At 42.4% G+C, this 27,392-nt stretch overlaps 1 protein-coding gene across 1 annotated transcript; it reads left to right on the forward strand.

Moving 5' to 3' along the window:
- Window positions 1–8,796: 8,796 nt before the first annotated feature.
- On the forward strand, window positions 8,797–24,955 carry LOC143119065 (polyunsaturated fatty acid lipoxygenase ALOX15B-like). Its single transcript, XM_076280338.1, has 12 exons — window positions 8,797–8,871; window positions 9,906–9,965; window positions 13,312–13,441; window positions 14,634–14,803; window positions 15,024–15,167; window positions 15,252–15,455; window positions 17,245–17,331; window positions 19,855–20,024; window positions 21,536–21,657; window positions 23,601–23,701; window positions 24,131–24,256; window positions 24,776–24,955. The coding sequence occupies exons 1-12, from the start codon at window positions 8,797–8,799 to the stop codon at window positions 24,953–24,955; spliced, it is 1,569 nt and encodes a 522-aa protein (XP_076136453.1).
- The last annotated feature ends 2,437 nt before the right edge of the window (window positions 24,956–27,392 follow it).

A 27,392-nucleotide genomic window follows, 5' to 3' on the forward strand; every position in this document is an offset into this window, starting at 1 on the left:
ATTTCTTAAAACCTTCCACTCTTTTCTCCTTTCGCAAACTACATTCACAGAACGTCTGACAGTTCCTGCAAAATCAATCAATCGCCTCCAAACAGTTTCACTTCAGTACCAAACATTGCAAAGTACTGATCCAATGTGTTATTGAAGTGATCCCTTTATTTTTTTGAGCAGTGTATGATATCATATGTTAAAATTGTAAGATTGTTTGTCCAAGTAGTCTGACTGAAAACGTGATTGATAGAGAGGACTTTGCTTCAAGAGCCACGCATGTCCACCCTTCCTTCATATGTGAGGTGTTTCTGGTTTAAATTACATTTTGCTTCTGGTGTTTCAAGTGGAAGAGGATTTCAATGGAGAAGAGGACAAGGTTGACTCCACAGAGACTGATGACCGTTAATCTAGTATGTAACTCCAACTACTAACCTTAGCCTTAACAATACATTGCACTTTACAGAGTGTGAAGAGATAGTTTGTTGATAATATGAGCATGTGTAGTTTGTCTGTTTGTATGCACGGCATACTATCCAAATTAAGTGTGACTTTTTTATTTATTCTTCTGGTGCATTTTCTGTACCAAAAATATAAAGATGGCTGAATGCAATTAACTTATTTCCTCAATCAGTAACAGTGAAGGGGATTTCAGAGTTAAATCAAGTTCAACCCTAAATCCAGTAAATCAAGTTCAACCCTAAGTTGTATTCTGCTTTCTTTTCTTAGTGCTAGAGGGGGAAAGAGGGACTGAGGACATTGAGGAAACTCCGGCAAAGAAAAGGGCTTCAAGGACACACACCAGTGGCAACTTCACACCTGAGCGAGCGCCACACCTGCTTCCCATCCAATGCGTCATTTGCAAACGTCACAAATACAGAACTGAGTGGTGGAGCAGGAAAAGAATAAAGGAAAAACTGATGCTGTGTCAAACACCCTCTGCAGGAAAGTTGCTTCTAGCAGCTGAAAAGAAACAAGATGAGGCTCTGCTAGTAGATATTCGAGGCAAGGATTTGGTGGCCATTGTTGAAACGCGGTACCATTTCACCTGCTACAGAAACTATATTCACTGCCTGTACAAAAACGAAAAGACAACAGAAATCAACGTGTATGATAATGGATACAAGTATTTCTGTGAGACGGTGGTTGAAGAGAAGCTTTTCAAAAATCGGGAGGTGCTTCGACTGTCGCAGCTGAACATGCTTTTTAAAGACATTGTACAAGAAAGGGAGGGAGTTAACATTGCAGCATATAAGTCTCACTCACTAAAGTTAAGACTCCAAAAGTCACATCCTTCACTACAGTTTCAAAAAGCATCTCGGACATACTGTTTTTGTCGAAGATCTCACAGCTGAAGAGGCCATGCATGAAGACCATGAAGGGGAAAGACCAGTGTCGGGTCAAGGAGAGTGTGATAGTGCCGCCACCACAACGGAAGGTTCTCCGCTATTATGTGGTTCTCACACTTAGGAACATAATCCACAAGACCACCCATATCAACTGACCTTACACTGGAGAGAAATATGTAGTACTGCACCAGCCTTTCCACTTTGCTGCATAGACATCTAGAATTCAACACAACCGTTAGACAATGAACTCCAGGATATCAGAAAGATACTGTGTCGTCTTGTCAGGATATCATGAACTTGCCAACCAAGTGTTTGAGTTTGAGTTCAAGATTACATCTCCAGCAAGACAAATACAAATAATGCTCAAATCACCAGAGCATCTGGTGCTGCATTTTTCTTCATGAAAGTTCCTGGTTTCCCAAGGGCAAAGTCCTTCTTGGATGGATGGTTTTTAACAAGACAGTTGATGATCCTGTTATGTATGTTCTCCAAGCAGATCAGACATTCAGACAAATTCAAACTTTTGTCTGAATGACTCGGTTGTAGGCAGTCTGACATGACCTGCTGGTATCAGTCTGAAGGCTTTATAGAAGGATTATGCTAAGTCCATCTCCATAATATCTGCCAGTTACAGGAAGTGACATGAATAAAGGGAGATTTTGTGAAATATTGTTCCTTCTTTGCCTTCAATAGAGTTTTAACCTCTTCTGTTCTTTCCGTTAAATGTTGTTTTTGGTTTTTGTCATGAGTCTACACAATAATATTATGAAATAATAAATACCAATACAATATATAAATATTCACACGTTCTAGCATACAGAAGCAGTATGGGGATTCCAGCCAATGAGGGTGTGTAATGTTGGGGAGGGGTGTTCTAGCTTGTACAGAGAATGGGGAGGAGCTACACATGCTATCTTGCTCCCACAAGGTGCTAGTATCATTTGACATGGTGACGACGTGCAGCGCTGCAGAAAATCAGGCAAACATTTTACCCGCAAGTCCAGCGTGCACTGTGTTAAGTCCAGCGTGCACTGTGTTAAGGTGTTAAGTCCAGCGTGCACTGTGTTAAGGTGTTAAGTCCAGCATGCACTGTGTTAAGTCCAGCATGCAGTGTGTTAAGGTGTTAAGTCCAGTGTGCACTGTGTTAAGGTGTTAAGTCCAGCGTGCACTGTTTTAAGGTGTTAAGTCCAGCATGCACTGTGTTAAGTCCAGCATGCACTGTGTTAAGGTGTTAAGTCCAGCGTGCACTGTGTTAAGGGGTTAAGTCCAGCGTGCACTGTGTTAAGGGGTTAAGTCCAGCATGCACTGTGTTAAGTCCAGCATGCACTGTGTTAAGGTGTTAAGTCCAGCATGCACTGTTTTAAAGGACAATTCCGGTGCAAAATGAACCTAGGGGGTTAATAACACATGTGTACCGAGTTCGACCGTTCGCTGGGATTTGTTTTCATGCTAGTCGAATGTGACCAGTTTTATTGCAAACCGCTAATTAGCGTTTAACGCTAGCCTTCGGGGCAGACGTACAGTAAAAATAAATCGCTATTTCTATACCACTAACAAGGCTCAAAATAGCACCACACTTACACAGTTGCATAATGAGGATCGATCTCTACATGTAAACCGAAGCATTGAGCACTTTACCGTGGAGACCATTGGGAAATCTGGAAATTACAAAGGTAATGGGTCATATACAAAGGGTCTCACTGCCTCAAAAGACTATTTTGAACATTTGAAAGTTTTAAATGTGCAAAAACAATAATTACAATAAAAGCGGGGCTGTTGAGCTCTATACTAGTGATGGCGAACTGAAGCTTTCTGAACCAGTGAAGCTTTCAATCCAATTGTATCGAAAAAATGTTCAGTACTCGAAGCTTCAGAACTCTATGAGGACCTCTGCTGGTGAAAGTTAAGGAAAGAGTTAAGCATTGTGTCACAAAATGTTTCAGACATTGAATGTCTTTGAGTCGAAGATGAATAAATGTTGAGCATGAATTAATGGATAAATAAATAATGTCATAAATAGGCCTAACTAAGCCTATTTTGTACCCTGCATGAATCCAAATGTGATTGCCTTCTCTACAAAAACAGTAAAGGTAGTATTTTGGCTGTGAACATTTCTTGTATTTGTAAACAAATACATTAATTTAGAAGGGAGATGAATAAAGAATGGGCATGCACATTGCTGTGATTATATTGAATACGTAGCCTAGACCAATTGTAATCTGGATTGTGTTGAAACTGCGATTCAGTCCTGCAACACGCCTGGACTCGAACCCGCGAAACAGTCACACCTTGGAACGGGAGTCGAGCTAAAAGCCCAGGTTATAAGCTTTCGTGCCAGCAGCACTATGACTGTTGGCTCTCCTTCAACAACCCACAACGGCGCCCCCCGTGTCGCGCAACTTTAATGCTTTGAATTAAATTTCGAAGCAGTCACGTGGGTGTGTGTGAAACGAAGCTTCGGACGTCACTGATCACGTAATTATCACAAAACGACTTAAGCTCCGATACAAAGCTTCACTCCAAATTGGTTCATGTCTTCGATACACGCTTCGAAGCAGCAAAGTAACCCTGGGTTACATCTGGGTATGTTAAGCTCCCTTCGTAGTACAGGCCCCAGGTCAGTCTGCAGCCGCAGCCACAACATTGCACAGAAAGAAACGCAGGCGGGAACCACCGATGTCGGCAGTGCAAGTGGCGTTAACCAAGCGTCGAGAGGATCGATGGCAGCTTGTTGAATGAGGAGAAGTCATTCACAGAAGACATTGGCAAGACGCTGTCGAGGATGCCGCTGGTGAAAAGGGGACAGTGCAAGATAGAGGTGATGCTGTGTCACCTATTCCTAAACAACGCTGAACTAAAACATTGAAAGTCCCCATTAACACTTGTTGATCGAGGTGCATTCTTGCCTGGCCCGGACATAATGCGTTACCATAATATGACATATAATGAACATGTTCTGAAGACAAAGAGTTGCTTCTATACTTTTATTGACACGTCATATTTACAGGTTTTTGCTTCATAGGCCTACTTTTTGGTGTGGCAGGTGTGAAGGCAATATAAAATCAATTTGAGGAGACCTCTGCGCACAACTCTATCTTGCCATGGCACTGCACCTTGCTGTGTTTGGAAAAATGTCTTAACATTGTCTCGCACCAACATTGCTGCTCGAGCTGCCCTCGCGGTATGTCGCCACTCTCCCGGCTGCACCTGTCCATCAGGTCGCTCGGTGTCGGCGTAGTTGGGTGGGTTGTACCGACGACCGTTTGCAACATCCGTACGTGTAAGGAAATTGTGTAAAGCAACACATGCCTTAACAATGTGAGTGGCATTGTTTACACTGCAGTCAATGGGCTTGCCCAGTATCCTCCATCGTGAGGCCATGATTCCAAAGGCGTTTTCAATGATCCGGCGAGCCCGTGAGTGGCGATAGTTGTACACACTCTGATCTGCTCGAAGGTTATGGCCTACATAACATAAAAACCATTAGTGTTAAAAAAAAAAAAAAAAAAAAAAAAAACACTTTTCAGCATCCAGTTGAATATACAAATCATGAAGCAGTTTAATGTAATGCACTTACCAGAGTATGGTCGCATCAAATTCAGATGCAGCGGAAAAGCAGCATCCGCCACAAACATGTAGGGGCTTGGAGTGTCTGTGCCAGGCAGTTTGGCTGGAGGTGGTAGACCCAAAGTGCCCTCGAGGATCCTTGCTCCATACTCACTTTCTTTGAAGACACCACCATCGCTTTCCCGACCATATGCACCAACATCCACCAACATCCACCATTGTAAAGCGATAATGAGCATCGCATGTAGCCATCAGAACAATTGAATGTGTCCCCTTGTAATTAAAATAATCACTGCCGGCGTTTGGTGGGGCTTTAAGCTGGACATGTTTGCCATCGATGGCACATCAGAGTCTCAAAAAGTCTCCAAGAACGCCAGAAAAAGTAGCTAGATTTGTCACTAGTAGCTTTTTACAAAAAAAGTTGCTTGGGGGGTCTGAAATCTCGCTAAATATGGCGACAAAGTCGCTAAGTTGGCAACACTGCGCCAAATGCCTGGAGACATGAATGCCCTGAAGGTTGTCAGTTTTGCATTTAATAGTGACTCGACTTGGACTTGACTCAGATGAGTAGTGGACTCGACTCGGACTTGACTTGGATATTTTTTTAGTGACTTGGACTTGACTCAGACTTGAAGGCATAGTGACTTGACTACAACACTGGCCTACTGTCAATCCATCAAAACTTCGCTGAAATGTTGTGGTCCGATGCTTTCGTTCTTATCCAGAGAATACAGTTATTTTACTCCTGTGCAACGCTTTCACCCGCTCTGGTCGCATGCTCATTATGTAAATTATGTCACGTTAGCATTGATTTCGGAAAAGGTTTATTACTCAGCCGGTAAGTCAGTTACGAGGTTATGACGCCAATCACACAATGTTGTATTATTCCGAAAATAGAAAAAGTTCATATAAAGGCTTAAAACGCTTCAGCTGTAACGTTATTTGATGTCAAAGTGGCGCCAAATTGAATGGGGTTCAATGGGATGGCTAGGTGGAACTGGTGTACTATTTAGCCTCAGATCCGCCGTAGTGTCTACGCTCTCCTAATGTTCGCCTGCCCCCTTGCTTGTAGCACGCTCAAAGTATAAAAACTTTAATGCACAACATTGCGTTTGGTTCGTAGTTGCCTCAACAGTGACAAGCATTAGTTTGTTTGTATCTATTTCTTTGCATACTATGGAAGCATCTAGAAAGAGAGATCGTTCTGACATGTGGGAAAACTTTATTCTGATTGCTCCTGGGGGGTATTCCATCAACCTCGCTAATGAAGGCAGCGCTTAACAGATTTAGCCTGGCTTGAACTAGCGTAGACTTTGACTTGAGGCTGAAATTGTTCCATTAACACAAATCAGCTGTGCCTTGTTAACGTTAACTTTAGCCAGGTTAACTTAATCATCCAATATGCACATGCACGAGGTACTTAAGCAGCCCAGAACATGCGATTGTCGAAAACGCGATACGATGGCTGCAAAACCCAGGGCTATTTTTTTTTCGGGGGCAGAGCAGAGGTTGCTCATTGAACTCTACGAGGAGTTTTAGGGGGAAATAACCAAAAAAAAAAAATACAGGCGGGGTGCCCTCTGGTTGAGGGAATTGAGGGAGGGACCTCCTCAGACATCCTCCCTCAAGGATCTCGCGATGCATTCATCCAAGGTAGCCTATTACCAACTTTTTAGCCTACCTCCATTATCATTCTGTAGATTTTATGTAATGGTACTCTTGTCTTTCAGTTACTGGAGACACAATCCATCTCATGGAGCCACAGGAGCCCGCAATTGACCCATGTGTGAGTGTGTAGTTTGTGACAGAACCCTATTCATGCTTTTGAGATTGTAGATTACATTACTATTGTATTTGCAGGAAGAGGAACCTACAGAGGAAGGTGATGAAGACTCCCTGGCTGCTGTCACAGACATGCCAGAGGTAAGTGCAAAAATAGTGGTTTGTGCCATTTGGGCATGTTGCCCTACTTCAAAGTCTGAATCCTGCATCCCTCCACAGGCAATCCCTGGCACGAGCAAATCAGGCCGGAATGAGGTAAGTAACTCCTCACATTGAGTCCAACCCACTTTATCAGCTAGCTTACTCTTATATTTGTCTTTCACAGGATATCCGCTCCATTTACAAGTGGCAAAAAAAAAAAAAATCTTAAAAGGACATCCCATGTTGATGGCAGGGTAACTGGGTTTAAATTCAAAGAATTCTCCAACAACTTTAATCTAATATAAATGTGCACATCTCACATCTGTAGTACATACTTGTATATTGAGACTATGGAAGGATTTCCGGATTTCCTATTAACATAGTCTGGCTCCGCAGGGCCGGATTGGGCCTGGATGCGCACATGGGTGCAGTCAATCGCACCAAGAACATTGGGAAAGCCTGAAAGGAGGATCAATGTCATACAGATTTTTGTCTATATGTTGGCAATGGTTACTTCATTTATCATGCGTTTTCATGGTCACATACTTGCAATTGCATAGAAAGCTTCCTTGATCCTCTGGGCTTGGAGATGACCAGGGAAAGTGATGAAGATGTTGAGGTACTGCTTCAGAGCAAGGTACACCCGTCTTATCTCTCCGCATACAGTTGCCTTTCCAAGGCCTTCTGTGTCACCGATTGTGTATAGAAATGTCGCCTGACGCAAAGAAACGGAGTGCAATGCACATGGTCTGTGCAGTTGTCAGAGCCTGGCTATACGGCGAGTCGGCTTTGTTAAGTGTGGCTCCAACAGACTACATAGACACACTATGCTGGGCCTACTGAACCTGTACCTTTCCCAGAGGTAGTCATCGGGGTTAGGCCAGTGGGTTGGTTCGGTCCCTGAAGACCCTTGGAGCTGGTGGTCGGAATGCTCTCCTTAAAAGTTGAGCGCCTTCATCAATGGGGTCCTCTAGGAATGGGCATGCCATGGTTGTAGCTACACTAAAGGTGTAGGCTACTGCTTATATAGCCTAGGCCTATTATTTAGGTAGGCCTATAACCTATGAATGAACTCACCTGAATGCAATGCATCTGCCAGGCTATCAATATTTCAATTTGATCGTGGGTTCCAGACACATAATTGAATCGACTTCCAAGATTAATTCAGTCATTATTTTGGGCCTGTTTGTAAGTATCCCATTTATCCAGCCAATGGTAATGCACTGCAAAATGTTACTGACTCATGGGTTCCACATTCACGCGTCATAAGTAAGCTAAAATCTTCATTTTAAAAAAGGCCATAGTAATCCTTCTTGATAAGGGTTTTAGGGCCTTTTTAGGAAATATTTTGAGGTTGTTCAATCAACTTCTCCTTAATTGTAGAGGACTTATCAATGTATACTTGGTTCACAAATGTAACCTACAATAACAATCTATGTGGATCATGGTCCACCAACACAATTTGTATTTATACTCACAATGACAATAAAGTTTAATGTAATGTATTGCGATGTAATGTAATCAATTACAATTAATCTGTGTAGTTACACCTTTAACACGACACCTTGTTAGGGTGCCTCTGTGGACCGAAAGTAAGAGATGGATGAGGCCCTTGTGAATATGATTGTGAAAGGCCTGCAGCCTTTTTCCATTGTGGACAACAGCGGTTTCAGGGACTTTGTGGCTTTGCTGGATCCCACATACACTTTGCCATCTAGACGGGCTCTGAAGAACAGGTGGTCCAGAAGTATGAGGAGGAGAAGATCAAGGCTGTCATGCATAAGGTAGAAGCTGTTAGCCTGAGTGCTGATATGTGGACCTCCATTAATTTGGACGCATATCTAGCAGTCACCTGCCATTATATGGATGACTCTTCAAAGCTGGCCACAGTTCTTTTGGGAGTGCTGCCTTTCCCTGTGGCTCATACGGCAGATAACATCTCAGTTGCACAGAGGTCGCTCATGGAGGAATGGGGGAGGAGTGGGGCATTGAAACCAAAGTCACCTCCATTGTGACTGATGCAGGAGCCAATATGGTTGCCTCTGTGAGAAATTTAAATCTTCGCCACGTGGTTTGCTTTGCACATGCTCTTAATTTAGTGGTTAAAAAGAGCATTGGTGCAACTCCTGGCCTAGCAGACATACAATCAAGGGGAAGGAGGGTGGTGACATATTTTAAGACCAGCACCACAGCCAAGGAGAAGCTAAGAGAAGTGCAGGAGCAAATACAGCATCCAGTCATGAAGCTGATTCAGGAGGAGGACACGCGTTGGAACAGCACCTTTCACATGCTTCAGCGCCTTTTTGAGGAGAGACAATCAGTGGGAGCAGCTCTTGCAACACTCAGGACTGACGTGAGACCTCTATCCTCAGAGGACCATGACACCATCTCTGCATGCCTGAAATTGCTTGCCCCCTTCTACCAGGCCACAGTAGAACTGTCTCTGGAAGAGTCTCTGGGTCAAAGATCATCCCAATGATCAAAATGCTAATGCTGTACTTGTTCGATTCAATGGGGAAAACAAGTCACACCACAGCCAAACAACTGGGAGAGAACATGATCATAATGATGCAAAACAAATTTGACAGTGTTGAAAAGAACCAAACAGCATTAACCTATTCCACTCTTCTGGATCCTAGATTCAAATGTATTGGTTTTTACAAGCAATCAAATGCACAAGCAGCTGTAAAACAACTCACTTTACAATGTTCAGAATTAGTAAGAAACACACCACCTGCCACAGAACAACCTTCCACATAATCTCAACCAGCTCCAGCAAATTTTGAAGTTCCAGTTCCAGTATCTACAGGTAATGCGAAAAGTAAAAAGGGATAAAAAAAAAAATTAAACCTTCCGGTACTGATTACTAACATGTTTGTCTTTCAGATATTAACCTTTGGGAATATCTGGACAGAGATGCTTCCGAGGCAAGAATGTCCAGAAATGCCACAGTGGATGTTACAGCGGAGGTACAGCGGTACCTGACGGATCCACCGCTGGAAAGATCTGAAGACCCACTTGTGTACTGGATCAATCACCAAAATGTGCACATGGATTGTAACCTTCTCACCCAAACAGAGACAGTTGGCTGAGGCAGTCACCACTATCATCCAGCAGGAGCCAGTGGAGATAGTGGAGGTATACAAATACCTGGGAACAGCCTTCGACAACCTACTAACGTTTTCCTCTAACTCAGAGGAAATTCTTAAAAAGTGCCATCAGAGACAGTACCTACTCAGGAACCTGAAGTCATTTGGGATTAACAAAGACATTCTCACCACATTCTACTAAGCTTTCATTGAAAATGTAATAACCTTCTCTTTCACTAGCTGGCTCCACTCCATCACCCTGCAAAACAGAAACCGGCTGTTGAATGTGGTTAAGGTCTGCTCAAAAATCATTGAGCAGCCCGTCCGAACTCTCACTGCCCTATGTGATCAACAGACTGTAAAGGTAGCACACAGGATTATTCAGGACCTCTCTCACATCCTGTTTCCTGAGTTTGAGTGGCTCCCCTCAGGATGCAGGACGCTTTGCCGGACACAGAGGAGGAAGGCAACCTTCATCCCGAGGGCTGTCCAGCTTATGAATGATAACCAACTCACATGATTGTAATAGCCTCTATATGCACTTTTTTTAATTGAAGCACTTTAAGAACTTTTAACATTTGTATAATAATGTGTACCCTCACCTTTTTATATTGGCTAAACAGTTTTTATGCACGCCAGCGTCATCCGTTCCATCTGAACAGATTTTCTCGAAATGTGGAGAGGTTATGAGCAAAAAGAGAAACAGGCTCAGTCCAAAAAGTGTGGAAAAAATAATGCCCCCCATACATCATTCAGAATTGATTGTGCTTTGGAGGAGCACTAATGATCCTCCACACCATCATAGATGTTGGGTTTCGATCTGATCACTAAAACAAGTTGGATAGGAGTCCATGATTTACAAGAATGGCACATTTTGATTGATCTAACCACAGGACCTTTTTCTATGTTACCTCAGTCCATTTTAAACAAGCTCAGGCCCAGATAAGATGGTGGTATTTTCTGCATCATTTCTCAATACAATTTTAGCTGTTACAATTTTGGCTGCAGTTTTTGAATTGAGTATAGACAATAGTTATCAGAGGTTTTCCTGAGCCCATACAATGACAGGTCAGGAAACAGGTACGGTGTTGATGCAGTGCCATCTGAGGTCCAAAAAAACACGGCCATCCAATTTGTTTTTCAGCCCTTTCCCTTGTTTACAAAGATTTCTCGGGATTCTCTGAATGTTTTGATAATATTATGTCCTGTAGATGATGAACTCCCTAAATACTTCACAATTTCATATTAAGAAGCATTAAAATGATATTGTTTCATCATTTGTGCAGACAGGTTTGCACAGACTGATGAACACCCCTACATCTTTACTTCTAAGGCCCCGTTTACACGAAGGGAAGACGCAGATATTTCCCTGCAGTTTGGCCTCTCATTCACACGAAAACCCTGTTTTTATCACAGAAAACAATTATTTCTAAAAACTCTGGCCAAAGTGGAGATTTCTAAAAACGTTGGTTATGTGTTGTCATGTCAACTGAGAGAAACAGGGTTTTAGGTTCTCAAACGTCACATATGTTGTCATGTTGTCACAATCATGTTGTAAGTTACCCTAATTTGTTGTGAAACATTCCTCCTTTTGTTTCCTTTATCATTACACAATGTTTCCAGCATTTTGTTACCCCGTCCCAACTTTTTTTTAAAACATGTTGCTGGTATCAAATTCAAAATGAACATATATTTTCCATGAAATAGTAAAATTTGTTGTAACATTTGATATGTTGCCTGTGTCCTTTTTGCAACTAAATATGAGTTCCAACTTTTTCTGTTTTGGTGTTGTAGAGAAATGAAACGCACCAAATGGGCGATTTTTTGATTGCCGTGTCTCCTCATTAGAAAGTCTCTGCTGTAACCCTCTGCCCATATTTTGACTTTCCATCGTCTCAGTCTATTAGGCTACTCTAGTCGGAGTTGAGGTAATTAGAAGCCACCTGTATTCATGGGTTTCATGACCTGTTCATGCCACCTGGGAATATCAAGGACCGCCCCAGTGTTACCTTAACAATATGGTGCAAGATGCTTGAAAAAGAACGATATGCAGCTTTCAAGAAACAAAAACAACAAATGAACTAAACGTGGCGACGAGCCCCCAACTGAGCAACTCGGTTAGCAAAATCTTCCCCCAGTTCCCCACCTATTATTCCCACATAAAGTGACGTAAATGACAATGTTTTCACTGGGGAAAATGTTCTTCCCATGCGCACGACGCACCGTCATCAGGTCCCTATCCACAGGTGTAGCCTATTAATCAAGCAAGGGCTTGATTTTATACACCTGTGGAAAGGGCCCTGATGAAACCCATGAATTAAAAATAAAAAAACACCGGTCAAGGAATAAAACTCACTCAATAAGACACAACAAAGGAAGGAACAGCCTATCCACACCTCTTGGATCATGAAAATGTTCCTTTTAATTTTGTTGTTTTTACATGTCTATTCAGGCAACACTGTTCAACAGAAACTGTTAAACACTGCTGAACTGAAACCAACGGCGACTTACAAATTCCACGTCCACACTGGAGACCGGGCTCTTGCTGGAACCACTAACTGCATCTACGTTCAAATTCACGGGAGTGAAGGTTCAAGTGAGCACGCAAACCTGAACGGCTGTTCAGACCTTTGTCGAGGATCGGTGAGTACACCAATCAATCAGTGTCAATCTACTGTTTTGGTCTACTTTTCTACCTCTTGCACGAGCAAACATGACACAGACCTAAGCCTCGCTTGAATGAATGAACGAAGGAAAGACGCAGTGAACTTGAGTTAATGGAATGGCTTCAGTCTTAAGTCAACATCTACACTAATTCAAGCCAGGTTATTTCTGTTAAGCGCTGTCTTTATTAGCAAGGTTGATGGGATATCTCCCTAGGCTAGGCCTACAAAGTGTTTCCAAATTTTGCACACCACAAACAGCATTCGGTTTACAGTTTGATAATGTTTTTCATATCTTTCCTTGCTTGACCAAAGACATTACAGAACAAGTGAGTTCCAGCCAGGCTATAACTGATGGCCTACAGCCATGTAGTTGTAAAAAAGAAGATAACTTGGATGTTTTTGTTTGCAATTCACCTTATTCACCCGGCGGCCAGAACGAGGCTACAGGGTACACTTGCCATCACACCTCACTCCAGCAGATGGTGGTAATGCACTTCGTTTGCAAACTGCCAAAAAAGAAAAACTCACTGAAGAACCCTTCTTTTGTGTGCATTATCACCATCTGCTGGACTGATGGCAAGTGTACCCTGTAGCCTGGTTCTGGCTTCAATAGCTGCCGGGTGAATAAAGTGAATAGTCATGTCACAGTATACAAATTGCATAATGTGAAATTACACAACTTTGAAAACGTAGAGTGGCAAATATTTCAATCACCCTTCATGTTTGTAGGAGCGGCAGTTTCAGCTGAACTTCTCCACTTCGCTGGGAGTTCCCCTTGTCATGGAGGTGCAGTCAAAGCCTTTTCTCGCTGTGGACAACCAGTGGTTCTGTGACCAGATGTCCGTGTCTACGCCTGAGGGTGATACACTCATGTTCCCATCTTATCGCTGGCTTGACTCTCACACAAGACTGACTTTGAGATCTGCCACAGGTAGGCTGTTCCATTTGTATGGGGGATAATGACTCAGAAACACTTTGCAAATGAGCTATTCTGATTCTTTTTACATTCCCTTCCCAGCTAAATTGAAGTTCTATGAGGCCAATCTACTTACTTACAATCAGAGGAGGGACCAACTGAAAGAGTCTCGCAGGCAGTTCAGGTCAGTCCAACATGACGTGCAAAACCCAGCATAGCCTACATCAGTTGAGTCCACCATTCAAACCCAAGGCAGCATAACCTACATCAGGTGGGTCCACCATGACATGCTAAACCTAAGACAGCATAGCCTACATCGGGTGGGTCCAACATGGCTGCACCACTGTCTCGCCTGGACTGCTAGCATAGATTGAGGGGGGAGGGTTCTCCTAAACTGGGTGTATTCAACCAACGCAGACAACACATATTTTACTGCTCAGTATTGACTGCTCAGTATTGACGTCATAGCAACACTGAAATGTTTCTGTGTCCAACAGATGGTGTGTGTATTTGGAAGGTTTTCCTCAGACCATCTGTGCGGAGGTGGTGTGGGATCTCCTTCCTGAGGTCCAGTTCACACCCACCAAGACAACAGAGTTGTTCACCACTGGGTTTAAACAGTAAGACAAGACCTCATGAGTATAGAAATGTTTCGGTTATTAATTGGGCTGTTATACAACTAAATGCATTGTGTAATGGACTGTACATTGAAGTTAGTGGTAATGTGTGGAAATGTACCTTTCATCCGAGATTGAATATTGATAGCAGAACATAATGGTGTGCATTTTTTTCCAGCCAATTCAGTACTACATCATATAGCTATTTAATCAGTTTCAGGGACAGGTTTACAATTTCATGCCAAACCATTGATTATATGTTGAAGACCTATGTAATTGAACAGTGACTCTTGGTATAGCTGCTCTCTGTCCAATGTATGTCTATAGATTGGCGATGTTTAAGCAAAAAGGATTAGCCGATTCTACCAGAAAGTGGAACAGCTTCCTTGAACTGGAGAAAATAGTCCCTGAACAGAGAAGCCATATTTATGGTACCAGTTTGTTTTTGAATACTATAAATTCCAGCTATTTTCCATCCATCACTATTCTTGCAGCATTTATTTGACACTAATTTGCAGAGTATGTTCAGCATCATTGGGATGAGGACGAGTTATTTGGCTACCAGTTCCTGAATGGCATCAACCCCATGATGATCCAACGCTGCTCAAAGTTGCCCGAGAACTTCCCTGTCACAGATGAGATGGTCAAAGACTCCCTGAATGGGAGCACCTTGGAGCATGAGATGAAGGTAGCATATGCGATCATCAGAATGGAATTGTGCAAATTTGTTCAGATTTAGGTATTTCTAAAAGTTGTTCAGATTTTGACATTAAATGCGGAGCTTGACTGTCCGATAATTTCACGGGATGAGTCCTGATTGATGGATTAGAGCGAGACTTAATGATGGCTTGAATGCTTTCCACCACTGTTATTGTATTGTCTTTCTTGCTGTAATGGGTCTCTTCTAGAATGGGAATATCTTCCTGGTTGATTACAAGATGTTGGATGGGCTGATGGGAAATGTAGTCCATGGCAGACAGCAGTATTTTGCTGCTCCCCTGGTTCTGCTTTATTGCAACCCAGAGAAACTGATTTTGCCCATTGCCATACAGGTAAACGCATCCCATCCAAAAATCGCCACTACCATAATTGTCTAGAAATCTGAAATTAAAATATTCTCCTTTGTCTCTGCACAGTTAATGCAGGAGGCTGGAGATGAGAACCCCATATTCCTCCCAATTGACTCTGTGCATGACTGGCTCCTGGCTAAGGTCTACGTCCGAAATGCAGACTTGCTTGTTCAAATTTTCAACTTTCACATTACGAGGACTCACGCTCTAGCCGAGGTGTTCAGCATGGCAACATTACGAACTGTTCCGACTGTACACCCGCTCTTTAAGGTAGTCTGTGTGTGTGTGTGTGTGTGTGTGTGTGTGTGTGTGTGTGTGTGTGTGTGTGTGTGTGTGTGTGTGTGTGTGTGTGTGCAGTGCCCCTCCCCCCCCAATATATACACCACAAATTATGGTCGACTTAAAACTACTGTTCTATGTATAATAGCACCGCTAGTGACATCCATTTATTTCAGCCTATTTCATTACATTTAGGCTTATAGACAAATGGACTAGGCCTTCTCATAAATAGATGCAATATCTGTATCTTTTGCTCATTTTTTGTTTTTACTATTTCTCAATCCAGAAAAATAACAGGTAGGTAGCCAATGTTATGAATGAAATGTGCTATTTTGGAAGCATTTTGTAGTATGAATGACTTTAGCGTTAGTTATGCGATATTCCCCACTCCAGTAATGTGAATCCCTTGGCCGCCCCTCCTCCTTTCCCTTCTCCACTTCTTTGTGTGACCTTGTCAGCAGCAAGCATGGGTGCCTGCAAAGTAGCCTACATAGGGCGCCCACTCAGGGATGGATTACTGCACGGGCCTACCGGGCCCAGGGGCCCAAGGGGTTTGCATGGAATCATGGCCTACCGGGCCCAGGGGCCCAAGCCTTTGCATGGAATCATTGCCTCAATATCAACAAATCAGGATGTAGGCTATATGAATCTGATTGAATTTAGTATTGGCCATCCACAAAATGCACCAGAATACAGGAAATCACATCAAACAAATAAATTCTGGGGGAGAACCCCCCAACCCCCCCCCTCCTACATATACGACAATAAGTGGGGGGCCCTTAATACATCTGGGCCCAGGGGCCCGAAAGTTCATAATGCGCCCACTCTAGCCTGACGAGCCAGACCCACATTAAAATGTAGGGTCTGGGCACTCACCGTTGGCAGTGCTCAGTCCGAGGGGTGGGATAATCGGTTGTCTTTCAAATTCCCTCTGCACGCAATAGGACAGCGCTATGAGTCCCATGCGTTTTCCCACCAGCAGAGTTGGCTAGTTCAAACTTTTGCCAACTTAAAAAAGCTTAACTCGTGTCACGTTTTTCGCCAACAGCAACATCCATCTTCTTTGTTTTCAAGTAGCAGGTAAATCAAGCCAAACCGTTGCAACTCTGCCATCAATCATTATGTTAAGCCCGCTTAACGTCTCTATACACAATTTGATTGGCCTGATAGAAGTTTAATTTTTCCAGCTCACAAGCCAACGGAGAGTTGCTAGACTAGCCCTAGGGTGCGTCTAGATTTTTAGGCTACGCCCACTCCTCACATGGTGACATACGATTGATGTGCCAATGAGCGATAGAAAACTGATTAGTGCAAACGGAAGCTAAAAAATACTTTTTAAAATGTATTTGATATTTTGTGTGTGTGCTGATGTCTAGAATTTCAAATAAATATATGGTTAATAGTCGGAAATTACTAAAGTCCTTTTAGTTCCTCCACTGGACGGCAATATTGTAATGCATTTTGGGTATTTATCTTGCATCTATTTTGGGCAGAACTGCGCATGCAAGGCTTCACAACACCAACCTTGCTCCAGCGGCGAGATCACAATACATTATTGGTACAGTAAAATATATTTATTGACATTGTGACTTTTGGCTGTGGAAAAGGCGGAAAATGTGTAAATGCGATATTGCCGTTACAAACTAACCCCATGCCTTTCTATGGAGGATTTTTTATTTATTCATTTTTAAAAGCTGTGTCTCCACATTAATGTCTAATTACAGTAGATAATCCATTGAAAAGCTTCATCTATTATTCATCGTCATTGTTTTCCTTATAGCTCCTCATCCCCCACACCAGAGACACATTCAATATCAACGTCTTTCTACGGCAACGTCTGCTTGCTGATGGTGGGCCCCTTGACCTGGTATGTGTAGACCTGTGTGTAGTGATGCACACGTGTTGTGAGGAGTTTTCAGAAGGTTTGACTGTCCAGTCTAATGTTCACACAACATAGTTGAAGCCATGCCAAAACTTCATCGCCTCTATGGGGGTGAGGGGTGGGTGGGGGTTCCCATGTCATTAGAAGGTTCTGGTTCCTGCTATAAAACGATTAACTGCATCATTTTTATGAGCACTATACACATACTCACACTTAAAAATGACTAATTTACTGCACCACCCAGTGTTTAATACAATATTAATTTCAAATACCTTTTAATAGGCCATTAGCTTACAGGTAGACAGTGGTGACATTTGATTAGCTATCAGGTGATTTGACGTAAATATTGAGATCTCTTTCCATTGGTCTCGCATTAGACGGATAGAGGAGAAAATGACAACCCAATAGCAGCTGAGCTCAGGGTGAAAAGATGGAGATTAAGCTCAGTTTAGATTCCTGTAGAAACTATCCCAAATTTTCAGCATATCCGTTCTAGTAAGGAACCCTACTCGGAGTTTCTCATCTCGAGATTAGCTAACCATTTTGTTCGAAAATTCTTAAAACAACAATGTTTTTAATACTTCAAAATAACATTTGCTAAATGAATCTTCCATTTGTCAGTAGCCATAGGGGTCCGTGTACCTTCTGTTCATTTGATTTTCAAGGTTGAAACAGTGATCAAAAAACGGATTTGAAGACCTTTACCTAAAACAGTACTTCCCAGAGAAAAATAAAACACAAATATTGAAGCATTTTGTGGAAAAAATAATCAAATATACAATGAGGGTTTGAATTTCAATATTGTAATTTCAATTAGTCATTATTCAGGTTAAAAATGAAAACCCAGGCACACGAGGCCACCACACACTCAACAAGCTACTGTATGCTGACAGCATTTTTTTGCCACTGCCCGAATGGATAATTGCTAGCCTATATGTTCATCAAAGGGAGCAAGATGGTGATGTTGAAGGACAGTGATCTGCACATAGAAAAAAAATCGCCAGAACATTCCAAGCTTCTCATTTTGATCGATATGTAGGCCTAATTTATGTCCAGGTGTGCTAGGGAGTGGGATTAAGGTTGCGTGCACCCTTCGAAGAAAGAGGGGAAATGTCACTGAAAAGACAATAGACATCATGCATTTATTTGCCTATGTTTTGTAGGTATAGGCTTAGCTTAACAGTTTAATCTGCAAAAAAAAAAAAAATCTAACGTCGGTGCGTTTGACTCGTTGTATCGGACTCCCATAATGCCATATGTGCATGTTGGAATGTGATATATCGGTTTTAGTAGGCCTATTGTATTGTGTAATTGTGTTGTGTGTGACTACCCGTTCGTGTATTGTGCATGTGTTAGTGACTAGCCTTGTGTGTTTGATGTTTTGACCTGTCTGTGTTCCCCGCTCCTGACCCAATAAATGTACTGATTTGAACCTTGTTGCCTCAGTTGTTACAATATGAATATAAATATAAATTAGTTGTATGTCACTTTGAACAGAAGCATCTGCGAAATACCATTATCATAACCATAACCAAATACGTCCTTGGTCAGCTGGCTACTAGCCTATGCTTCCTAGGCCTTATCACGTGCATCCCCCCACACCCCCGCCCCAATGCAATTAGCTCATTCTAGATTCTTCCTCCCTTACTATTCTCCCTTATACCAACATAATACAGGCAACGATAGGCTAGTCGCGCATACAGAACAACAGAGGAGCCCAAATGCATATTGTCGTGCCTCATGCTAGGCCAGTGAATTGTTGTCCGATTTTCCCCAGCTCTGCGTTCTACGGCTTCCACTCCCCTTGCTCCTAGTTGATACAATGTAGCTGACATTTCTGCGTAAGTTAGCTTGTTTACAAACATGTCTCTAATTAAAACGTCATAGGTTTCAATGTAGGACAGCCTAGCGGGGATAGGCCAAATGAAAAATTAAGGAAAGTGCCGATTTCACATTCTTGTTGTGCGGATTTTGGATTTCGGTCTTGGGGATACAAAGTTTAATATCCAAAACAAAAACACGAGGGAATGTCCTATTTTGTTTTTTTTAAATACAGATATAAGGTCGTTTTTCGATTTTCAATTTTCGTTTCGAATTTGAAAATCAAATGAACAGAAGGTACACGGACCCATAGGTATGTAGATTTGAACAAAATCTAGTTTGGTTCTTACCGTGGCTTTTACTGCCTGAAATATCCGTTTTTTGTTTTTGTTTACCACGCTCGGAGTTTAGTGCTGGGCTGGTGGGTACCAACCTTTCTCACGGCACATCAATGGTTAGCCCAAGAATTCTCGTCGCAATTCAAAATTCCACTGGCGCTCCAAGCGGATTTGTACACGCAGCCTTACAACACGGTTTACAGCTTTTTGAGTCACGATAAAATGTAATTTTTGAATATTAAGTGACACATACATGTAAGAGGTTGGACATATGACGGTTGGTAATATGTGACGTTCCGATAGATCTTTAACACCCCCCCCCTTTTTTTTGAATACCCCTCTCGACTAGACTGTAGGAATTGATAAAGGGTCACGGTGGGAATTGCTCAAACGTGCAGCAGGCTCTGTGACCTACAATTCCCTCTGTCTGCCTGATGACATCTCTGAGAGGGGCCTGGAGAACGTCCCCAACTACTACTACAGAGATGATGGCAAAAAATTGTGGGACGTCATCAATAAGTATGATTGTACCTTCCTACTGATACCTTTCTTATTTGTAGACTCTGAAATGAGTTTTGTTGGTTCTTTACACCAAAGGCCAGAGCTGGTATGTTTTGTGATGAGCAATCACAATTCTGCCTCAATCATGAATGAATCGCTAGCTACCATGGCTGAGGATATTGGTTTACCAAATCCAAACACAAGTATCTTAAAGGTGCTCTAAGCAATGCTGGATAACGTCACTTCTAGCTCGCTACTTCCTCCCCCCTCCCTCCCGTGCAATTGAATCTCTCCTAAACGAGCATCTAGTCTGTGATTTGCTGGTACAGTTTGTTATGTTTTTATGGGTCAGTGGCCTGTACTACGAAGCGGGGTTACTGGCTTATCTGGGTAACTTCGAGAGTAACTTGATCACGTGTGGTGTAACTTCTCGATTAGCCCGTACTACGAAAGGTGGATAGGTTTTAACCGAGGTATGCTGCCATGGCAATTTACGCTGCATCTCAAACCTGGTCCGAGCAGGTTATGTTCTTGGTTAACCCGAGGTTTCCGTTTAACCACACCCTTTATAAGTACCCCTCCATGTAGGCTACTTGTCTGCGTATACCTGGATGATTCATACGACATTGGAGCGCAAATCGTGAGGGGCTCTCTTCGCAGGGCGAGTGTTTTTAGAGACCACCAGAATCCGCTGACATTACCGGAAGATATTCTTTATGGACGATATAGATTCTCAGCCGAGGGAATTCGTTATCATTGTCATCTGATCGAGGCAGACGTTTCTAATGTCACCCGCTGTAGCAATGCCCCTTACGATAGAGCAGATAATGTTCCTTTCGATAGTTTGCCAGTGGACAATTCATTCCATCGGTGATGCTGAATATCTGACCAAGAATAGGCTACTGTATGTCCGAAAATAAATCGGACATAGCCCACAGTGTGCTGAACATCTAAGCAAGAATACTGTATCTCCGAAAATAAATCACCCTTTTAACATAAAACTTAAATGTCATACTACCACTACAAATGTCATAATGGACTTGCGCTAACTGTCTATGGCTGCAACCCGCCCCTTTTATGTGAACGCTCACAAACTCCAATTAGGTTAACCCCGGTTCAACAAATCAAGTTCATAATCAGCGTCGTAGTACCGATTAACACCACTTAAGATAACAACCAGATTTTGTCAACCCCGGTTTAACAAAGTAACCCTGGGTTACATCTGGGTAGGTTAAGCTCCCTTCATAGTACAGGCCCCAGGTTTGCCCAGATTGTTTTAGTTGCTGTTTTTTGGCGCATGGGCTGTCCACAGAGATCGCGTTTTTTTACCGTGTATTCAGGACGCAGGCAGCTAGCGGATGGTGAGGTGATGTTTGCTGTAAGTAATAATGTTTTGGCCTAAAAAACGTGTGGCATTGCTTGGGGCACCTTTAACTTACTTACTTACTAGTAACATACTAATTACTATTTATAAATCTCATTACTGTAAATACTTTTTTTTGTTTGTTTGTGTTTTGTTTTTGTTTTAGGTTTGTTAAGGGGGTCTTGAAGCACTACTACAGATCTGATGATTATGTCCAGAAGGACACCGAGCTACAGATGTGGATCAGTGAGATTTATACTAAAGGATTCCAGGGGAACCCAAGCACAGGTGTGGTAACGGCTTATTGACTGTTGTGAGCCATTTAAATGGGAAAAGGATGATTGTTTTTGTATCACACTGAAGCATTTGGGAGACAACATACAAACTTGCAGAAATTATGTCAAAATGTGCAACTATGAAACACACCAGTGTTCCACTCTCAACAGAGGGAAGCTTTGTATTTACCAGACTGGCTCACAAAAACATGCTTTTCAGTTGGGATGAATGTTATTGACCATTAACCTTTTCTGGAATCGCAGGGAATATTTCAGATCAAATGGCACATACCTGAGTTGAACTGGGTCCAAGATCTTAACTGAACTATCGCCTGTCTCATGCACACAACATTTTTTTTTTTTTTTTTTCTGCCACCTTTGAGCCAACCCTCTAAGTGCTCAGTAGCCATACAGATACAACAAATTAATGACAACTCTGCAAAAGCAAAACACTCTGCACCCCCCCCCCCCCCGGTAATCACACGGTAGCCTCCACTGAAATGAAGACCTTGGAGAAACAACCTGCTCAACAATGCCCAGCCATGTCATACAATAAGAAGGATGCTGCTGAAATTACTCAAAGCTAATCGTTGGCATCAAACTCCCTGGAATCAAATAATGTATTGAGCATGAGGAGAGCCCCTCCGCATCCTTGATGGATCACAAGTGAAGGGTCATGCTGCAACACCAGTACCTGATCTACCAATACCCAACCCCCGCCGACTCCTTGTGTGGTCCGGCGTGCTGCATTACTATTAACTGATCTACCAATGCCCAACCCCCGCCGACTCCTTGCCACTACAAAGACACAGCATGGACACGGTTAAGACATGATTAAAATGTGTCTGCAACAAACTCCCGAGGTCAAATGGAGACTCTGGTCACCATCCCTGTCCAAGCACATGATCCCTGCAAGAATGCAGAGACTGCTGCCTGTAGTCTTGCAGCTTTTTTTTACTAGCCCAAGACCGTCAACATATAGACAGCGTTTTACTCGCCTGAGTACTTCGCCATCAAAGAAGCACAGGGCACCACCCCCGCCCGGAAGGATCTTTGTTCCTTTTAGTTCATATTTTCAGCCGGCACATAGCACGGTATGTGCAGTGCAAAATACTGATTGCCGCAGCAGGGACCAAATCATAGATACGGTTGTATTATATTTTCACGGTCCCAGCAGTAGAAATGATACTGACCATAGTTTTGAGAACATTCTTGTATAGACCTCTGAAGTTCGCCTACAAAAAAACTGCCATCTTTGAGATCTGCTATCTTGTGATTTTTCCTATGGGAAAATAACATGTTTTTTTTATTTTTTTTTTATTATCATACCTGTTAAACTCTTGCAGGGGCAAAGAAGTCTGAAATGCAGACGTGTTGCTCAACACACTTTTGTCCTCTGCCTTCGAGTGGTGCCTGTGATCTTCACTACATTAAGACGGCAAACTATACCCCAGAGCTAACTTGCAATGCAACTTGGCATAGGTAGTTAGCTTCAATTAACATCCGGATCTCCTTATATGGGCAAATATGGCAGCTTTGGTTCCTTTTTGTAGGCAAACTTCAGAGGTCTATTGACAAGAAATCAAGTACATCAAGCTTGCAGGGTAAACCAGTCAAATCGTGTGTGTGTGTTAAACTATTCTTTGACTGTTGCCTTTCTGTGCTTTTATTTGCTTTTATGGTTTGCTTTTGTTTATGTAAAACACAATCTCTGTGTATGAAATGTGCTTTATAAATAAACTTGACTATTAATTATGATACCGACTTCCAGGACCAAAAACATTATCTATTCAAAAACATTGCTGGGATGGCAATTACAAGGGCATTTTTAAAATTGGTTGTGATTAATCTGTCATCACAAAAGTCACTGTTCACCTGGAATTGTAGGCCTACATCATATTCCATGGTGGATTTGTGTGTTCTTGTGCTGTGGTCCTAAATATTTTTCCCTCTTAGGCATACCAAAGTCTTTTAAGACTGTGAAGGCGCTCGTTAAATTTGTCACCATGGTCATCTTCACCACATCAGGCCAGCACGCTGCGATACACTCTGGACAAGTAAGCTCAGTCAACGTTTTCTTGTGTTTTTGTCCCATCATGTTTTTCCCAGACAGAGTAAGGGGAAATTAAATGAAATTAGTTTTACGTTGTCCAGCCCATTTCTCCATTACATTATTGTCAATTATGCAACGGAGAAATGGGCTGGACAAAGTAGAAACTCCTTTCAATTATTAAGCTAGATTATACATCAGTAGGATGTTTTGCCCATTTTCACATATTTCTTGATTTCAACTCAGAAATGGTCCTTTTGTCCCAGCCCTAGTTTACATCAGACTTTGTATGTTTTACTTTTTGTCTTATGTGTTACTCCTTATTTGTCGTTATGGAGATTTGGCAAAAACGGGACTGATTTCAGATCTCCATAAGTGGTGCTTTATTCCTTGTGAGAGAATACACTTTGACAAGAATTTCCCTTCCCACCCCCAGCTGGACTTTGGAGGCTGGATGCCCAACTGCCCCACTGGCCTCAGTGAGCCCCCTCCCAAGGTGAAGGGCCAGACCACGGAGGATACCATCCTGAAGGCCCTGCCTGACCAGGCCTCGACTACGAGGGTATTGATAGTCTTTGAACAGATACTTAAGGATTACACTGATGTAAGTAAGGGGTGTGCAGTATTGACAAATAATATCCATCTTGGACTACCTGTAGATGTTTTAACGTTTTTTTAAGGATGCCAAGTCCGATATACCATCTCATTGTTAATTCCTGCTCTTCCTTTACTTTAACATTGTGTGGAAAGGCCTGTAGTGGACACTTACGATACACATCAAGTGAGCAGCTTTGTATCCTGCAAGAGCCCTAATTAGTCTGAGTCAAGGGTCCCACAACTCTCTTTATGAAATGTATTAATGTTGAATAGAAGGTTAAACGGCTATGAAGTCACAAATGGTGATCCTTATTTTCAATCATCATGTAGACATATACTCCAGGCATGCATAGCTTTCAGAAAAATCTAGTGAGCATTTTGATGGAATGTCTCTCGTCCAATCCGATATTGCTGTTGTCTAGTACAAGTTAGACACCCTTTTCCGTTGTTCTTGACTGTATTGACCCCAACTCTCTCTCCCCAGCCCCCCCTGGGTTATTTCCCAGAAGAATGGTTTGGGGAGGAAGTCCCCCGTAAACTCATCAAGGACTTTCAGAAGGACCTGGAGGTGCTGTCGGACCGCATCGAGAAGAGGAACGCCAAACTCAAACTGCCCTACACCTACCTGAACCCCAAGAAGATAAAGAACAGTGCATCCATCTGAATTGAGACTCCCTACCCTCAGTGTAAAGCCAATGTATCCTGGTTAGTCAAAAATAACCAGTTCTGTTTGTTCCAGTTAATATTCATTCAGGCCATTCGCATTGAGTATGACACTCGATTAATATTGGTCATGACACCTTACATAGTATTCTGTTAGACCTCACATAGAGGAATGCTTAAGTTTGACAACTACATATAATCAGACCTCTGGCTATTTACACAGGGTTACTGGAATATACTGTACTGGCAACAATAAACTGCTAATTTTTTACCTTGCCTCCTTTGACTTACTGTCAGTGATCTATGCATATCAGACTATATCTTGCTTTTGATTACCTATACAGAAAGTGACCATTCCAAACTCCTGTTAGTTGAAATGGTAAAGCTCCACAAGGATATGTAAAACAGACGCCAATTCTGATGGTTCATCTAAACCAATATCCAATACTTTAAAGGGGTGATAGAATGATGATATAGGGTATTTTGTGCTGGTCCTTAAGGTCTCTGAATAGGGTGTGTAACATTGGTTGGGCTGAAAATGGCATATGTGCTGTTCTATGTGCCCTAATGCAAGCCTGGTTGAAAGCCCTAGAATGAAACGAGAGGTTTCCTTCCTTGTATGGTATGCTCATGAATATTTAGATAAACTGCGTGCTGATTGGTTGGTTTACAACGAGCGAAGTTCCCGAGCAAAGACGCAAACATGGCCGACAGCACTCACTGAAACAGCCAAGGTGGAAATACTATGGAGACATAGGTGTTGAACAGCATATTTGACCCTGAATCAGAGGAAGAATCTGAAATAGAGGAGCAACCAGTCGCCCATATGGGGCGCCAAATGTAACATGCCTTATTTCGTGGACAGAATGACTTTCGTGTGACGAAATACATATATTCATTACGAAACCATGTTACATCGTAACGCCTTTTGTCCACGGAATGCACAAATTGGTTTGCATTGTGTCCACGAAACACTGAAGAGAGCACATCATTTCGTGGACGAAATTGACTGGTGGCCTTTTCCTTTCGTGGACATAATGCTGAATGCAGTATTCACTGTCGTAGACGAAATGTTTGGTCAAAAGTAATTCTGTCTACGTAAATACGGAATGCACCTACACGCATCATTCTGTGCATCCTATTTCAATTTCGTCCACAGAAGTATTGTGTTGTGTTACAGAAGGCATTCCGTCCACGCAATAGTAACTTAACAACTTACGAAATGCATTCAGTGACACATGCTTTCATTCTGTGGACAAAATGCATAATAGAATCACGTACAATACATTTCGTGAGTCAGCAGTTTACGAAATGACTTATGTGTCACGATAATTTCATTACGTGGACGAAATGCATAACAGAATCACGAAATCAGTTTTGTGACCTGATGCAATACATTTCGTGAGTCAGCAGTTTACGGAATGAATTATGTGTCAGGATAATTTCATTACATGGACGAAATGCATAACAGAATCACGAAATCAGTTTTGTGCGTGTAGGTGCATTCCGTATTTACGTAGACAGAATTACTTTTGACCAAACATTTCGTCTACGACAGTGAATACTGCATTCAGCATTATGTCCACGAAAGGAAAAGGCCACCAGTCAATTTCGTCCACGAAATGATGTGCTCTCTTCAGTGTTTCGTGGACACAATGCAAACCAATTTGTGCATTCCGTGGACAAAAGGCGTTACGATGTAACATGGTTTCGTAATGAATATATGTATTTCGTCACACGAAAGTCATTCTGTCCACGAAATAAGGCATGTTACATTTGGCGCCCCATACGCCCATAGATTGGAAATGACTACTTCAGAGTGGTAAGTTTTGTCATTTACATTTTGCCACACGTAGCCCAGTTAGCTAGCTGTAATACTAGTGCACATTAGTGTCGTAGACTAAGCTAAACATTAGGTTCATTTTTAGCATTGTAACGTTAAGCAACAGAAGTTATTTATTTGCACACAAACAAATGTTTTACAACTTGTACCCTTGTGCAATTTTTGTCGAGATGTCCAGTTAGAAGCTAGCTGAAAAGTTCGTAGCCAGTCGTGGGCAGTTCAGGCTATGCTGTAGTGAAAGGAGTGCTGCTTGCAAGGAAAGTAGCTGCTGCTCGTTGTAGTCAGTAAGTATATTCTCCTGCTGAATAGGTAATCTGATTAGGAGTTACATAAATTATTGTAGTGGTAATATGCGATCTTACAACAGGACGTCCAGTTAGCTGGGCAGGAGCTCTGTGCAGTTCGTAGGCTACATGGCTAAAGTGAAACGAGTAGCCTACTGCTCAGTAGCAGTAACAGCAAAAAATGTCCTGTCCTGTTAGTACTGTCCTGAGTAGTGTCCCGAGACAGTTAGACACTGTCCCGAGACACCCAGACACTGTCCCGGGACAGTTAGCCACTGTCCTGTGACACCCATGACTGTCCTGTGACACCC

This window comes from Alosa pseudoharengus, unplaced genomic scaffold (assembly GCF_046254945.1).
Source record: "Alosa pseudoharengus isolate Yale_2024_CS ecotype anadromous, Long Island Sound unplaced genomic scaffold, YU_APseudo_1.1 YU_APseudo_1.1_scf_1, whole genome shotgun sequence".
Classification (NCBI taxonomy): domain Eukaryota; kingdom Metazoa; phylum Chordata; class Actinopteri; order Clupeiformes; family Clupeidae; genus Alosa; species Alosa pseudoharengus.

Excerpts from the sequence above, each read along its gene's own strand:
- LOC143119065 (XM_076280338.1), top strand. The coding sequence starts at position 8,797 with ATGGGGGAGGAGTGGGGCATTGAAACCAAAGTCACCTCCATTGTGACT. Across the intron at positions 15,168-15,251 it reads TTTTGCCCATTGCCATACAG|TTAATGCAGGAGGCTGGAGA; the intron begins GTAAACGCATCC and ends GTCTCTGCACAG. Across the intron at positions 24,257-24,775 it reads ACCAGGCCTCGACTACGAGG|CCCCCCCTGGGTTATTTCCC; the intron begins GTATTGATAGTC and ends CTCTCTCCCCAG.